We start from the raw sequence: 13834 nt of genomic DNA on the forward strand, positions 1-13834 counted from the left end.
TGAAGTAACCCTAACAAGAAGCCTGTGTGACTCATATTAAGAAAATTATAAAACTTTACTGGATAAATCAGTAGACACAGAAAATAAACCGTGTTTCTGTCAGGCCTCCCGGATTATTTTGTAGATCTCATATAATACTCATCAAAGACTCACCAAGGTTTTTTAGGGTAGAACTTTAAACAATGCTTAACCTCATAAAACATACATACATAAATTATTTTTTAAATTGATTTCAGAGAGGAAGGGAGAGGGAGAGAGACAGAGAAACATCAATGATGAGAGAGAATCGTTGATTGGCTGCCTCCTGCACGCCCCACACTGGGGATTGAGCCCGTAACCCAGGCGTGTGCCCCAACCAGGAATCGAACCGTGACCTTCTGACCCATAGGTTGATGTTCAGCCACTGAGTCACACCAATCAGGTCATACATAAGAGACAATTTTATTTTGCTTGTTAAGTAATGAGAGGTGATATCAATATGATGGTATCAGTTCAAAGGAGATAGGCAGACAGGTGCTGAAATTAATTTACAAATAGGTGAAAAATGGATCAATATCAATTGCCTTCCACTGAACACAACCAACTTGCACTTCTCTGGACTAATATTATTTGTATTATTGTTCTACAGTTTAGAGTTGTAAAATCGCTCAAAGACAATGGGAAATAACACAGAAGGCTAGACTTAGTAAACTTTTTCTTCTTCATTTGTTTGCCCATTTCAAAAGCTTTTGCTATTTTTTGAAAATAAATACAAAATAAAGTATTTGCACTGTCACAATTTGCAAAGAATTTTTAAAATGTGAAAGCCTATCGTTGGGCTTAATGATACTAAAAAATTAAAATCAACCTAAAAGGCCATCAAATAAGTAGATAGTTAAATAAATTACAATACAATCAATCATGTTCTAAAACACATTGCAGTCCTTTAAATTCATCTTTTTTAAAGAATATTTAATGACATGGGAAATGCTAACAATAAAGTGTTAAGCAAAAAAAGCAGGCTAAAAACTGTCCCGTGAATGTTGGTCTTAATTTTAAGAAAAAAAATAATAAAAATGAAAAGATACTGGCGGGGGTCGGGGAGCAGGGAAATATGCCAAAACACTAGGTATTTCCAAGTAGTGAAATTATGAAATATTTTATTTCTTTTTATTTTTACAATTTCCTTTTTTCTCACCTTTTTATTGCATCCCCCCCTCCCTTGAGACTTTATTTATTTGAAGGTCCTTTTATTAATTCATATGGCAGCTAGCCAAGTGGGAGGCCTGGGGGCCAGTCACCACCTATCCTCCATTCTTTCACCGGGCCTGTGACTGCCCAGGAGTGGCAGGAACCCCTCCTTTTCTGAGTAGGGTGGGATGAATCCTTACAATGTTTTTATTTTATTTTATTTTATTTTATTTTATTTTATTTTATTTTATAATTTCTTTATTGATTAAGGTATCACATATTTGTCCTCATCCCCCCATTCCCATCCCAAACCCCTCCCCATGCATGCCCCCACCCTCCTGTTGTCTGTGACCACTGGTTAGGCTCATATGGATGCACACAAGTCCTTTGGTTGATCTCTTCCCCTTACCCCCACCCTCCCCTACCGTCCCTCTGAGGCCCGACAGTCTGATCCATGCCTTCTTGTTTCTGGGTCTGTTTTTGTTCATCAGTTTATGTTTGTTGTTCATTATTCCAGTTGTCTACCATAGGCCCAGGTTTTATTGTTATTGTGTACTTGGTCCCGGCCTGGTGACGTAGGCTGGTAGTGCTTCCAGGCCTGTGTAAAGACTGTTTTCTTCCTCTGCAGAACCTAAAGGAGCCGGAGCTGGTGGCGGCGGTGGCTTTGGTGGAGGCGGTGGATTTGGCGGAGGCGGTGGCAGCGGAGGTGCCGGTGGTGGTGGCGGTGGCGGAAGCTTTGGAGGGGGCGGACCACCCGGTTTGGGAGGACTGTTCCAGGCTGGAATGCCCAAGCTGAGATCCACGGCCAACAGGGACAATGGTAAAGAGTTTCCTTCTCTCTCAGCCACTGAAGACCAGGGTTTGGTGGTTTGGAGGCGTGGCATCCCCTCTAAGGCACTGCGCCCTTTAAAACATTTTAGATTGCTTGAAATGTTAACTTGTAAGAGAGACTCTGTTGAGCATCTTTTTTTAAAAAATTAAATCGGTAGCAGACGTGTCCTTGGGGTAACTTGTATTTTTTTGTACTTTTCTAAAGGGGGGGGGGGGGGGGTGAGTGGGAAGAAAAGAAAGGAACAAATGGAACTTGCCACCCTGGAAACCGCCCGGTGACCTGGCAGATTCAGCTTTCTTTGTGAGGCAGCCTGACCAGCTGTCTAGCAGAGTAAATACTTGTGAGCCACACTTCACACGCACTATGGAGTGTGTCACACGGAACATAATTACATATCTCACTAAGTCTAAAAAGGTGTTTTGCTGACAGACATTTGGCATTTCAGGGCCAGTGATTCTAAGTCTTCCCTTCAGGGATCCAGGGAAATGAGTCCTTTAGGATTGTGTGTAGACCTGCTGGCAGAGGGGGAGCTGAACCTGGCCGTGCCTAAGTGAAAACCTCACAGAGCATGAGGCGCTCTCCTAACCATTGCGGGAGCTCAAGAAATTGTATCATAAAACTTTTTTTTCCCATGCTTACTGTTAGAAGAATTTTATCTCTAATTTTGTGAACTTTTAAAATGTCCACTGCGGAAAGTATGAGATTCCCACATTGGTCTGAAGATAAAGTCACTGAATCCTCTTTTAGCATTGGATGGTCAAACTCTAGAAAGAGACTCAATAATATGAGAGATTCTATCTTGCCAGACCTGCATTGAAATTTATTTAAAACCCACCAAAAGGATTTTAGGTAGCTGACAAATGCATACATTTAGGTTGGGTTTTTTTTAAAGGTGAAGAAATTAAGGCAAAAGACAACTGGAAGTAAAATAATAAAATGAAGGTGGAATTTAAGTTGGTGCATAAAATGGTATACCAGAAGTATATATGTTCATAGTATACTATCCACATAATGGATCCTATCCACGTAATGTAGTAGCTGCAGCTTTAATCTGAACTTGGAAGATATAACTTATTACAAGTTGGGGACATAAAAATGTACCACACAGTCAAGGACACTACATCTTCTTTTAGTACTAAAGTTGAAACAAAATTCTAGAGTTCACATCACTCCACTGTATAAATCCCTCCAAACGTCTGTCATTGTGCTTGGACACAATCTGAACTCTTTTTGGCCTATGAGGCTCTTTCTGACCAGGCCCCTGATGGCACTCAGACTCCATTTCCTAGGGTTCTCTTTCCTCCTTAATCCCTGTGTGCCAGGTACACAGGCCCTGGTTTTCAGTTTTTTCATTTGAAGGTCATTCCCCTCTCAGGGTCTTTGTACCTGCCAGTCCCTTGCCTACCGTGCTAACTGCATCTTTCCATGGCTGGACTCAGCTCAAATGTCACATCCTTAGAAGAGCTATCCCATCTATCCCAGCATCCCCAGGCACTCCATCTCGTCGGCCTGTTTTAGTTTCTTTTTAGTACTTGTAATTTTCTGGTTGTCTATCTCCCCAAAAAGAATGTAAACTATAAAAGAGAGGATCTTTTCTATTTTGTTTACTCCTCTGTCTCTAGCATCTAGAATAAGGGCTGACATATAGCAGGTGCTCAGCAAATACTTAGGGCATCGCTTGGTTGTACTGGTAGAAGTTTTCAGGCTAGCCAATTTTTGATTCTGGGGTGGTGGTTTGAATTTTTCTATAACCTTGGTTCCCCTTTAGTTCTTTTCTTCGTTGAACCAGTTTAATACTAATTGTACTAGAGGCCTGGTGCATGAAATTTGTGCACTCAGCGGGGGAAGGGGTTTCAGCCTGGCCTGTGCCTTCTCGCAGTACGGGAGCCCTCAGGGGATGTCCACCACAGCTGCACTTGCCAGCCATGAGCCCGGCTTCTGGCTGAGCGGCGCTCTCCCTGGGAGCACACTGACCACCAGGGGGCAGCTCCTGCATTGAGCAGGATCGGGCCAAAACTGGCTCTCCAACATCCCCAAGGGGTCCCAGATTGCAAGAGGGCGCAGGCCAGGCCGACGGACCCCACCAGTGCACAACTGGGCCGGGGAGGGATGCGGGAGGTTGGCCAGCTGGGAAGTGACTGTGGGAGGGTTCCAGGGGGTGTCCAACCCATCTCGCTCAGTCCCGATTGGTCCCAATCAGCAAGCTAACCTACCGGTCAGAGCATCTGCCCTTTGGTGGTCAGTGCACATCATAGCGACTGGTTGAGTGGCCTTAGCATATCATTAGCATATTACGCTTTGATTGGTTGAACGGATGACCAGACACTTAGCATATTAGGCTTTTATTATATAGGATAATAGGGTTTTCCTGTCCTACCAATATTGAAGTGGAATTGACCCAGTAGGGAAAAAGTTGTATAGTTGTTTACTTCTTTGCAGATTAAGACCATCCACTGGTATTAACTTTTTCAATTAAACTTTAAGTGTTTTTTCTTTTTTCTTTCTTTCTTAGTTCTTTCTTATTTCTATCATAACTTTCCCATTCTATTTTCCTACCTTCTCTTGGGAATTTCTCTTCAAAGAGACTAGGTAACCCTTCTCATATGAAGATTTATACTGCGATAACTAATTTCTTTGCCTTAAATGGCTAAGTTATTTTTTTGAGCCTAAGAAGTAGCAGGGCGAGGAGGCAGGGATGGGGATGGGGAGAAAAGAAAATCATTAGCAGAAGTCCCATGCGCCACACGGTCCTGTTCCTGTCCTCTCGCGATGAAGAGGGTCTCTCCAGAACTCTTACCAACTCCATCTGGGTTCCTGCCCATGCATGACGCCAGGAGGGCTCTCCAGAGTCCCTCAGGAAGCTGACAGGCTGGAAGGCAATCGGAGAGCTGTGATCTGCTCCTCTTCCTCCAGGGAAGACCACCCAGAACCTGATAGAAAGAAATAGCAGCTACCTGTCTCTTATAGCATCTAGGAAAGGATTTCCAGTTGCTGGGAATCTACTCTAGTTCTCTGGCTTCTTTTAAGGTTCCTAATTTTCTAACTGAATTTGTCGTCCCCCACCCCCACCCCGTGTTCTTCAGATTCCGGAGGAAGCCGACCCCCGATTTTGCCACCAGGAGCCAGAGCCACGTCTGCCAAGCCCTTCTCACCCCCCGGCGGCCCAGGGAGGTTCCCTGTGCCTTCGCCGGGCCACAGGAGCGGACCCCCGGAGCCCCAGAGGAACCGAATGCCTCCGCCGAGGCCCGACGTGGGCGCCAAGCCCGAGAGCGTGGCCCCTCCGGTCCCGAACACGCCCCGACCCATCCAGTCCAGTCTGCACAACCGCGGGAGCGCCAGGCAGCCCGGGCCCGGGCCGACGCCCCCCCCTTTCCCTGGAAACCGAGGCGCCGCGTTTGGAGGAGGCTCCGTCCGTCAGACCCCCTCGGCCTTCGCGAACCGGCCCCCCTTGCCCCCCACCCCGAGCAGGGCCTTGGAGGACAAGCCCCCGCCGCCGCCGCCGCCCATGGGCAACAGGCCCTCCGCGCACAGGGAGGCGGTGCCCACGCCGCCCCCTCAGAACAGCAAGCCCCCGGTGCCCTCCACCCCGCGGCCGCCCTCCTTGTCGCAGGCGCCGCCTCCGCCGCCGCCCAGCAGGCCTGGCCCTGCCCACCCGCCTCCGGGTCCCGGCGGCAGCGACGAAATCCCCCGGCTGCCGCAGCGGAATCTGTCCCTCAGCTCGTCCGCACCGCCCTTGCCTTCACCGGGCCGTTCGGGGCCGCTGCCTCCCCCGCCCAGCGAGAGACCCCCTCCCCCCGTGAGGGACCCGCCGGGCAGATCAGGTATGGCCAGGCGTGGGGTGAGGGGTGTCCCTGAAACCCAGCCTGCCCACAGGTCCCTGCCGATCAGGGGCTGCATAGAGCCCAGCTGAACGCTTACGGGCGCTCTGAGGCTGCTTTCTTACCGCTGTGATTTCATCTGTGTAAACCTCAGGGAAGGGGGCTGGTGCTTCTGTCCGAGTTCTAGAGACGAGGAGACTGAGCAAGCAATAAAGTGAGAGGGTCACAAACTAGTTAATAGAGAAGAGGCCAGAACTTTTGTCTTTCAGCTCACCACCCTGCAACCTGGCCTCCCTCAAGTGATTTCAGATGTCCTCCTTGGGGAACTAAATTCCCGTCTCCCGCAGGAGGGCCCCGTTATCCAACAACAAGGGCAATGATTTAAGAGGGAGTGAACTCCTGCACTTCTCTGTATCTGTCAAGCTTTCCGGCCACTTCCTGGCATATTAAAGACAAATGCTAGGGCCCATTTGGCTGTTTGCTAACATCTCTGGCACACAGAGCCTTGGGAGAATCAGATAAAGGTACAGGCCTTCTCTTGACAGAAATGCTCAGAAACATAAACTCAAGCTACGCACGCTAGTTCACGGGTTGGAGGACCTGATGAAGCACATCTGTGGCCCCTGCCTAGGGCTGAGAAACCTGAATCTGAGGGAGTAGCTTTCAGAGTGTGAAATGAAACGTGAGGGCTACCCAGGATCATACTCTCTCTGCTAATTGTAGTAGGTGCTTTTTTGTTTTACATCGGTTATTGATGGAATCAGAGGAACTATCTACTTTTAAAATTTAACCTTATACACGCAAGATGTTTGGAAATGGGGCATTTTTTTTCTCTCTCTGCAAAGTTAACGGACCTTTGACCCTGTGACCTCGGGAACCTAATAAACACCATTCTTTAAACCAGTGGCCCAAACTTGACCATATACTGCAATCACCTGGGGAGCTTTAAAAAGCAGGGCTTCTGGTTTTGTTAGTCTGGGTTGCAGACGGGGCAGCAGGATACTGGGATTGCAATATTCCAGTGACTGTAATGTGCAGAAGAGTTTGAAAGCCGCTCCTTCAAACTGCCCTGCCAGGGAGAGTCCGCTCCAAACATACAAAGTTACTAATCCATTCAATCCAGTCCCTAGACATTGTGGCATCTCATTAAGTAGTCTTAGGTGAATTAACAAGAACAGGTAGTCAGATAAGTGAAATGCAGTGTCTTCCTTTTATCCAAAAGCTATGGATTTCCCCCCAAAGTGGTTGAGAAGCTGATTGCATGGCTATACCAAATAGATGAGTCAACAGATTAAATCTCCCCCAAAATAGGGCAGTCGCATATAATTATAACATTTATTGTTCCTTTCAATTACATAAGTCAGACCTGTTTATTATAGAAAATTAAAATCATCTATAATCCTACCACCACCACATCTAAAAATAATCATTCATAAGTTTTTAAAATCTTTTTAAAAAATATGTTTATAAAATTAGTATCATACTATGTATATTGTTTAGTATTAATTTGATTTTTATTTAGCAATATTTCATTAACATTTCCTGATATGATACAATCTGACTTTTATTTTTTTTTTAATATATTTTATTGATTTTTTTACAGAGAGGAAGGGAGAGGGATAGAGAGCCAGAAACATTGATGAGAGAGAAAGATCGATCAGCTGCCTCCTGCACACCTCCCACCGGGGATGTGCCCGCAACCAAGGTACATGCCCTTGACCGGAATCGAACCTGGGACCTTTCAGTCCACAGGCTGACGCTCTATCCACTGAGCCAAACCGGTTAGGGCCAATCTGACTTTTAATGACTGCATAATATTAAACCCTACAAAATACCTTGATTATTTAATCCCTCACTTGGTCATATAGGCCATCTCCAGATTTTTGCTGTTGCAGATAATGCAGGAATATATTCCTGTAACCAAATATTTGTGCACATCTCTATGTATTTCCTTGGAATGAATTTCTAGAAATGGAATGTCTAGGTCAATGGGTGTGCACAGTAAACTATGGATTTTATAGGTACTGCCAAATTGGCCTCTGGAAAATTTCTACCAATTTACATCCCCACAAGGAACATATGCGAGATCATCGAGGGCCACCTGGATTTTGAGAGGTGGCTTAGCTTCATTGTTAGAATAGGCTTTTGAATTTGACAGATTTGTAGTCAAATCCTGGTTCTTCTCATTAGCCTCCTGACTTGGTCTTTTTAACTTTCAACACCTCATCTGCTGTCTCTACCTTTCAGGGCTGTTATAAAAATCCAACGAGATTAAGTGTATATAGTGGTTATCTTATTTCCCAACATAAAAGACCATTTTTGTTATTATGCTGCCAATGGGAAACAGAAATGTTTCCTATTATGCTTGCCCCAGGTTGAGAGACTGACCAGGGCAGGGCATGCCTCCTGCCTTCATCAAGTGTCTGAGCCAAGACTTCAGACAGGGGTGTCTGCGATGGACGAGTCCTTCCTTTGTAGGTCCCCTGATTGGATTCTGAATATGCAGATAGTAAGAGATATTTGTATTTATAGCACTAAGATGTGTGTTACATAAAATGTCAGCATCGGACAAGTGGAGCACACTGCTGAAGATCAGGAGTTACTAAGGTCATTTTGGTTTACAGGAAATGCTTAAGTTCCTTCTTTTTGTTTATTTTACTCATGACCCAAACAGCCTCTGCACTTGGAGGATGGAAGAAGCAAGATAGGTTCCTTTGTATTATCAAAAAGAATTTACTTTGAGTTATTTATCTAGGAACTTAAGGTTTTCTGATTCTACCATACCATTGCATTTTAAAAAAATGGTTTCAAATACTTATGTAGTGCTTTTTATTTGTTTTTTGACTAAGTATTCCTGGCAACAGTGCTGTGGGAAAGGTGACTATGTGGTGCTCTTTGTAAATAGGAAATCAAGCTCCGTAGGTAAGCAGCCTGCTCAGGGTCAGGGTCCTGCTCCAGCGCTTCTAGCCATGCTCGTGGATGAGCTGTTTGTCACTCCCTGTGTTAATCGCCCCCCGAAAGAGGAAGAACCAAGAAGGAACTTCTATTCTCAGGATGACTAACATTGGGTTTCCTGACCCACTTCTGTCTGGAAAGAGATTGTGTGCCTGTGGAATTAGCAATACTACTCTGCATTTAAAGAACTTAATCCATCTGAAGATCTAAAATAACTTCATAGCTATCTTATTCTTCTTTAAAAATCCTCTTTTAGTACAGCATTTATTTAATAAGTATCATGTTGCAGTAAATAGTCCATTGGCTACTTAAAAGGATATTAAATGTGTTTTCAGTATGTGTACAGTTGTCTGTATAAACAGATTATCACCTGTTCTCAACTGCATCATCTCCAATCTCAATACTAACGCACAGCCAAAACAGCCACTTAGCTCTCAACATGCCCTCGTTCCACATCTGTGTATACACATGTGCATTTCTGAGTTCATATGCGCCTACTCCTTGCTTGGCTAAATCTCCTACGAAGTGTCCACCATTTCTCCATGTTCTCTAGCAAAAGGGCCTGTATCCATCAGGCACACAGTAACTGCACATTGGTGATGGAGAATGTAAGGCATGGCCCTAAATGTTGTTTTTTCTTTTGCTCCAGGCCCTCTCCCACCTCCTCCTCCAATAAACAGAAATGGCAGCACATCTCGGGCCCTGCCTGCCACCCCACAGTTGCCGTCCAGAGGAGGAGTAGACAATCCCAGGAGTGGGCCCCGGCCCCCGCCTCCTCCAGACAGGCCTGGTGCTGGGGTGCCTCCCCCACCTCCACCATCAACATCAATTAGAAACGGCTTCCAAGACTCTTCATGTGAAGGTGAGGTGTGGTCCCAGCTCCTTGAAATCGTACAAGCTATAGAGCAGCAGCTGAATGGGAAATTTATATTTGTGTGTGTGTTTGCATTAACATTTCTTGTTTGCATGACCCTCATTGTTACCACACTGCACTGCTCTATCTAATCCAGCGATTTTCAACCTTTTTCATCTCATGGCACACGTAAACTAATTACTAAAATTCTGAGGCACATATTTTTTGCCAATCTGACAAGAAAAATAGGTTTAATTGTGATTCATTCACCCTGGATGACTACTGTTGTTTGCTGTTGTCATTTTTTTATTTGACAATCTAAGGGAAAAGAGGTCAGTGTCCTTGACTAAATAGTCAGGTATTGCATGTTTTAAAAATTCTTGTGGCACAGCAGTTGAAAATCACTATTCTAACCATTTCAGGGCCCACCACGATTTCAAATAAAAAATAGTGATCCCCCCTCCTCTACTTTCCAAAAAGTCAGGTCATTTTCACTGTTCGTTTGAGTCATATTTTAGTTAACTTTCCAGCGATACCAGAATTCTGAAAAGAGCCATTTTTGTAGCTTAGCTTCTTATTACCTACCTTTCTAAACAGTTTGCTGTAGGTAAGAGGCCCAATAGCCTGAGGTATTAAGCAGCTTCCCTCTTCCTCTGTTATCAGAGGGTCCCAGGCATTCCTCCCACTGGTGGGAGGAATAGTTAAGAGAGATATCTCAAGCCTTGGCCCCCAGCTCCTGAGCATCACTCTACTTAAAATCCCTTGGATCTCGCTTTGGTTTGATTGGCAGACCCGTATATTTTATTCATGTGCGATGTCAGTGACATTTCTAGCACTTCCAGCTTTTCTCTAAACTTCCAGACGTACGACTAGAAGCAATCTCTTCAGTTCTAGTTCATCCTGTGCTTTACATGACATGTTTTCAGAGCAGATTGCCTGTGACTGAAGGCACTGTTTGTTTCTCTCCCTCAGATGAGTGGGAAAGCAGATTCAACTTCCATCCCATTTCTGACTTGCCACCTCCAGAGCCGTATGTGCCAACAACCAAAAGTTATCCCAGTAAATTGGCAAGAAGTGAAAGCCGGAGTGAGTATTTCTGCAAGGGCTTTTGGTGGCTTCCTACTCTAATTGATAAAACTCTGGTTTATATACAACTGAGGGGTGCATAGAAAATCCAGGCCTCTTGCCTGGAGTGGGAGACTTCGGAGAAGTCACTTCTGGTTTGATGCCATCTAAGTTCTGGTAAACTCCCCTTCTGCACATGATGGGAAAAATGAAGATAATCCAGAATGCATATGAGAAACAATTATTTTAATGTGTCATCACAAGCCCAAAACACTGTTGGGTTGCTAGTAGATCAAATTGTATTATTTTGCTTGTTTAGACAATTGTCCCCATTTTGATCTTCCTAAGATGGCACAAATAGAACCATCTTCTTTCTATTCCTATTAGTTTTGAGATAAGCAAAATGTCTTCATTATAACAAAAACTTACTATAATGGCCTTGATCTTTTTAAATATATTATAATTATAGCTTTATAGAGTATTACATGAAAAATTTAAGTGTACCCATAATCTCTCCACACAACATATTTTCATTTACCAGGTTCTCATTTAATTTTTACCCATCTAATAATAATTCTGATTAATTTATATGGTTGTAGTTAGAGAGTGAAGTTATTGGTACTGGGGTTTATATAACATTATTTAGTAGACACTTCCCTATTTTATCACATGGTTTTTACGATACAAGTTTCCATCAAGTCCGCATATAATAATTTAGTTTACCATTATTGGATACTTAGGTTGTTTCTGTTTTTTTGCTAATATATGTAATGCTACCATAAGAAGTGAATCACTTTTCTACCATTGGGGGGAAATGTGAACAAGAAGAGGAAACAGAAAACTAAAATTTTACAACAATAAATGTGTAGAACTGAAAAAGAATTAGCGTAAAATATACATATATCACTGATGAGACTAAGACCTGTGACAGGCTTAGCTTCAGAACCAAACTCCCAAAGCAGAAATATGTGGAGAAAAAGCATCTGAGCTGACAGATAACTGTCACAATGTCCCTAAAATGTTAACACACACACATACACACACACACACACACACACACACACACACACACACACACACCTTGCCCTCACTCCCTGGCTGAGCTCCTTACACATACTCAGAGCCTGCTGACTCTTAGCACAGAGTTCTTAATATTTAGTTGATTCCCAGCCTTAGAGCAGATTAGTATCAACTGAAGTTAAGGTTGGTTAGAAGCAAAATCACTGACTTCAGAGAGAAGTGATAGGTGGCAAAAGAGGAGATAGGGACACAGAGTTGTGCTATATATTAGAGCACAGGACAACACTAGATGTTTCTATTGGGTTATCAAAGATAGGTCAAATTGTGCTTTGTGCCTGTGCTAAAGAATTTAAAGAATTAGAAAATATTTTAGGAAAATTTTCATGAACAAATAGACAGAAGTAAACATAATATTGCTGCTTAAAATGAGAAATTTAATTCCTGGGGGAAATCATTTATGTGGAATACTGCATTCCTAGATGATGCCTAATAAAAGAGGTATAGTTATAATAAAAATTATCATACAAAAGTTGGTGGTTGAAATTTTGGGTGAAAAATGAGTTCACATGGGACAAATCTCTTTGAGCTCTGCATGTTTATATGCATGTTTGTAGTGTGCGTGTGTAGTGTGTGTGTTGACGTCATAAGAGGGGCTTCTATCTGATAAGAGTACAGCCTGCTTTTCTTCCCTCTTGGGCACTAATAAATGAATTCACTTTAAGGAGTTGTTCACATAGACTCTAAACATGTTAATACACACACACACACAGGTGGGCAAAAATGGGTTATTATGGAAAAAGACATGCAGGTTATGATTATTAGAACTGCTTTATTAACTCAAAAGAATGTCTCAGTGGCACAATGCACTTACTTTGCCTGCCCCTGTGTGTGTGTGTGTGTGTGTATGTGTGTGTTTTAATTTACCATTATGTTGAAAGTATTACAGATTACATATATTTTTGGTCAGTTACAGAACCATCTTCCCCAGCCCCTCTAGATTTTTTTATTTAATAGCTGATCACATTCCCTTCCCCATCCTCCTGTCTTTAAGACTTTATGAAATTTGAAGACGGGAACTATGTCCTGCTCTGTTGCATCTTTCTGGAGTGGCACAGAGCCTGAAACATGGTAGACACTTAAAAATATTTCTTAAATTGGTGGATTAATTTCCACTGCTCCCCCAAAACTCTTTTTGTAGATTTACTTTAAATTTCTAGTATTGTGCATTTTAATATTTTTATACTGATAAAGGATCATCTCTCTAAAAAACACATAAAGTACTACCAAATGGTTTTATTCTGCTCCTGCTACCTTGGCCTCCAGGCCCACAGCCTGGTAGGGCACCCAGACAGCCCAGAGCAGTGCCACCTAGTTCAAGCTCTGCACAAGGCCAACCCTTGTTTTGCTAACCACTGTGGTATAGCAGTTGACAGTCAAGGCCCCATGACAGATGGCTGCTGTAAAACCAGATGAGTCTTTCCTCAGATGCCTGCCCAAGAAAAGACTTGGTTGGGATAGTAAGAGGAACAGGCAAGACAATGGGATGCCAGTGTTTTCCTCTGACTCCTGTCCTTGCTCAGAGATTTGGTTCTATCGCAGAAATCCCTAACAGGGCCACTAGGATCATTGTTGAGATGCCTGCTGAGGAATCTGCTGGTGCCAGCTCACCTGAGTCTCAGAGCAGTGGCCTCAGCATGCATACTCAATTGTCATGTGCCCCTGGTAGACATGCTTAAGCATCTGAGCACCTGGCCCTATGCCTAACAACAGTAAGATCCTCAGACAAATGTGTGTGGGACAAATGAATTTCAAATATTGTAAATGGCTTAAACCTGGATAGCTTACAAATATGCATAGAATGCAGTTTGTCAATAATTACATGTGTAAGGAGTAATGACTTTGAAAGATGTTCAAAATGACTATGATCCAATTTTTGGAAGACTAAAAGGAACTGTTTATATATAGAAAATATGTAAATAATGTTATCTCTGGGCGGTGCAAACATGGGTGAATCTTTTGCTTTGTTTTTACTTATCTATTTTTTCTAAACCTATAATAAATGCATACTATCCTCTCTAATAAAATGGTAATATGCAAATTAACCATCACTCTGCTACATAA

The 13834-nt window shown here is 43.3% G+C and overlaps 2 protein-coding genes across 4 annotated transcripts in view; one reads left to right on the plus strand and one right to left on the minus strand.

Annotated features, from left to right (window-relative positions):
- WIPF1 (WAS/WASL interacting protein family member 1) overlaps nt 1-13834 on the plus strand; it is a 114763-nt gene that overhangs the window by 96489 nt on the left and 4440 nt on the right. For all 3 annotated transcript variants that reach the window (XM_079782391.1, XM_079782393.1, XM_079782392.1), the window contains 4 exons: nt 1799-1990; nt 5086-5823; nt 9425-9637; nt 10601-10714. In XM_079782391.1, the coding sequence (XP_079638517.1) occupies nt 1799-1990; nt 5086-5823; nt 9425-9637; nt 10601-10714 (1257 nt within the window). The remainder of the gene's footprint in view (nt 1-1798; nt 1991-5085; nt 5824-9424; nt 9638-10600; nt 10715-13834) is intronic.
- Nucleotides 2867-13834, minus strand: part of LOC307106173 (uncharacterized protein) — an 82861-nt gene continuing 71893 nt past the window's right edge. The window contains exons 8-9 of the mRNA XM_079782406.1: nt 5946-6018; nt 2867-4932 (exon numbers count right to left, since the gene is read on the minus strand). The gene's annotated coding sequence lies outside the window, so the exon portion shown is untranslated. The remainder of the gene's footprint in view (nt 4933-5945; nt 6019-13834) is intronic.

Source organism: Cnephaeus nilssonii, assembly GCF_951640355.1.
Source record: "Cnephaeus nilssonii genome assembly, chromosome: 10".
NCBI classification, from domain to species: Eukaryota; Metazoa; Chordata; class Mammalia; order Chiroptera; family Vespertilionidae; genus Cnephaeus; species Cnephaeus nilssonii.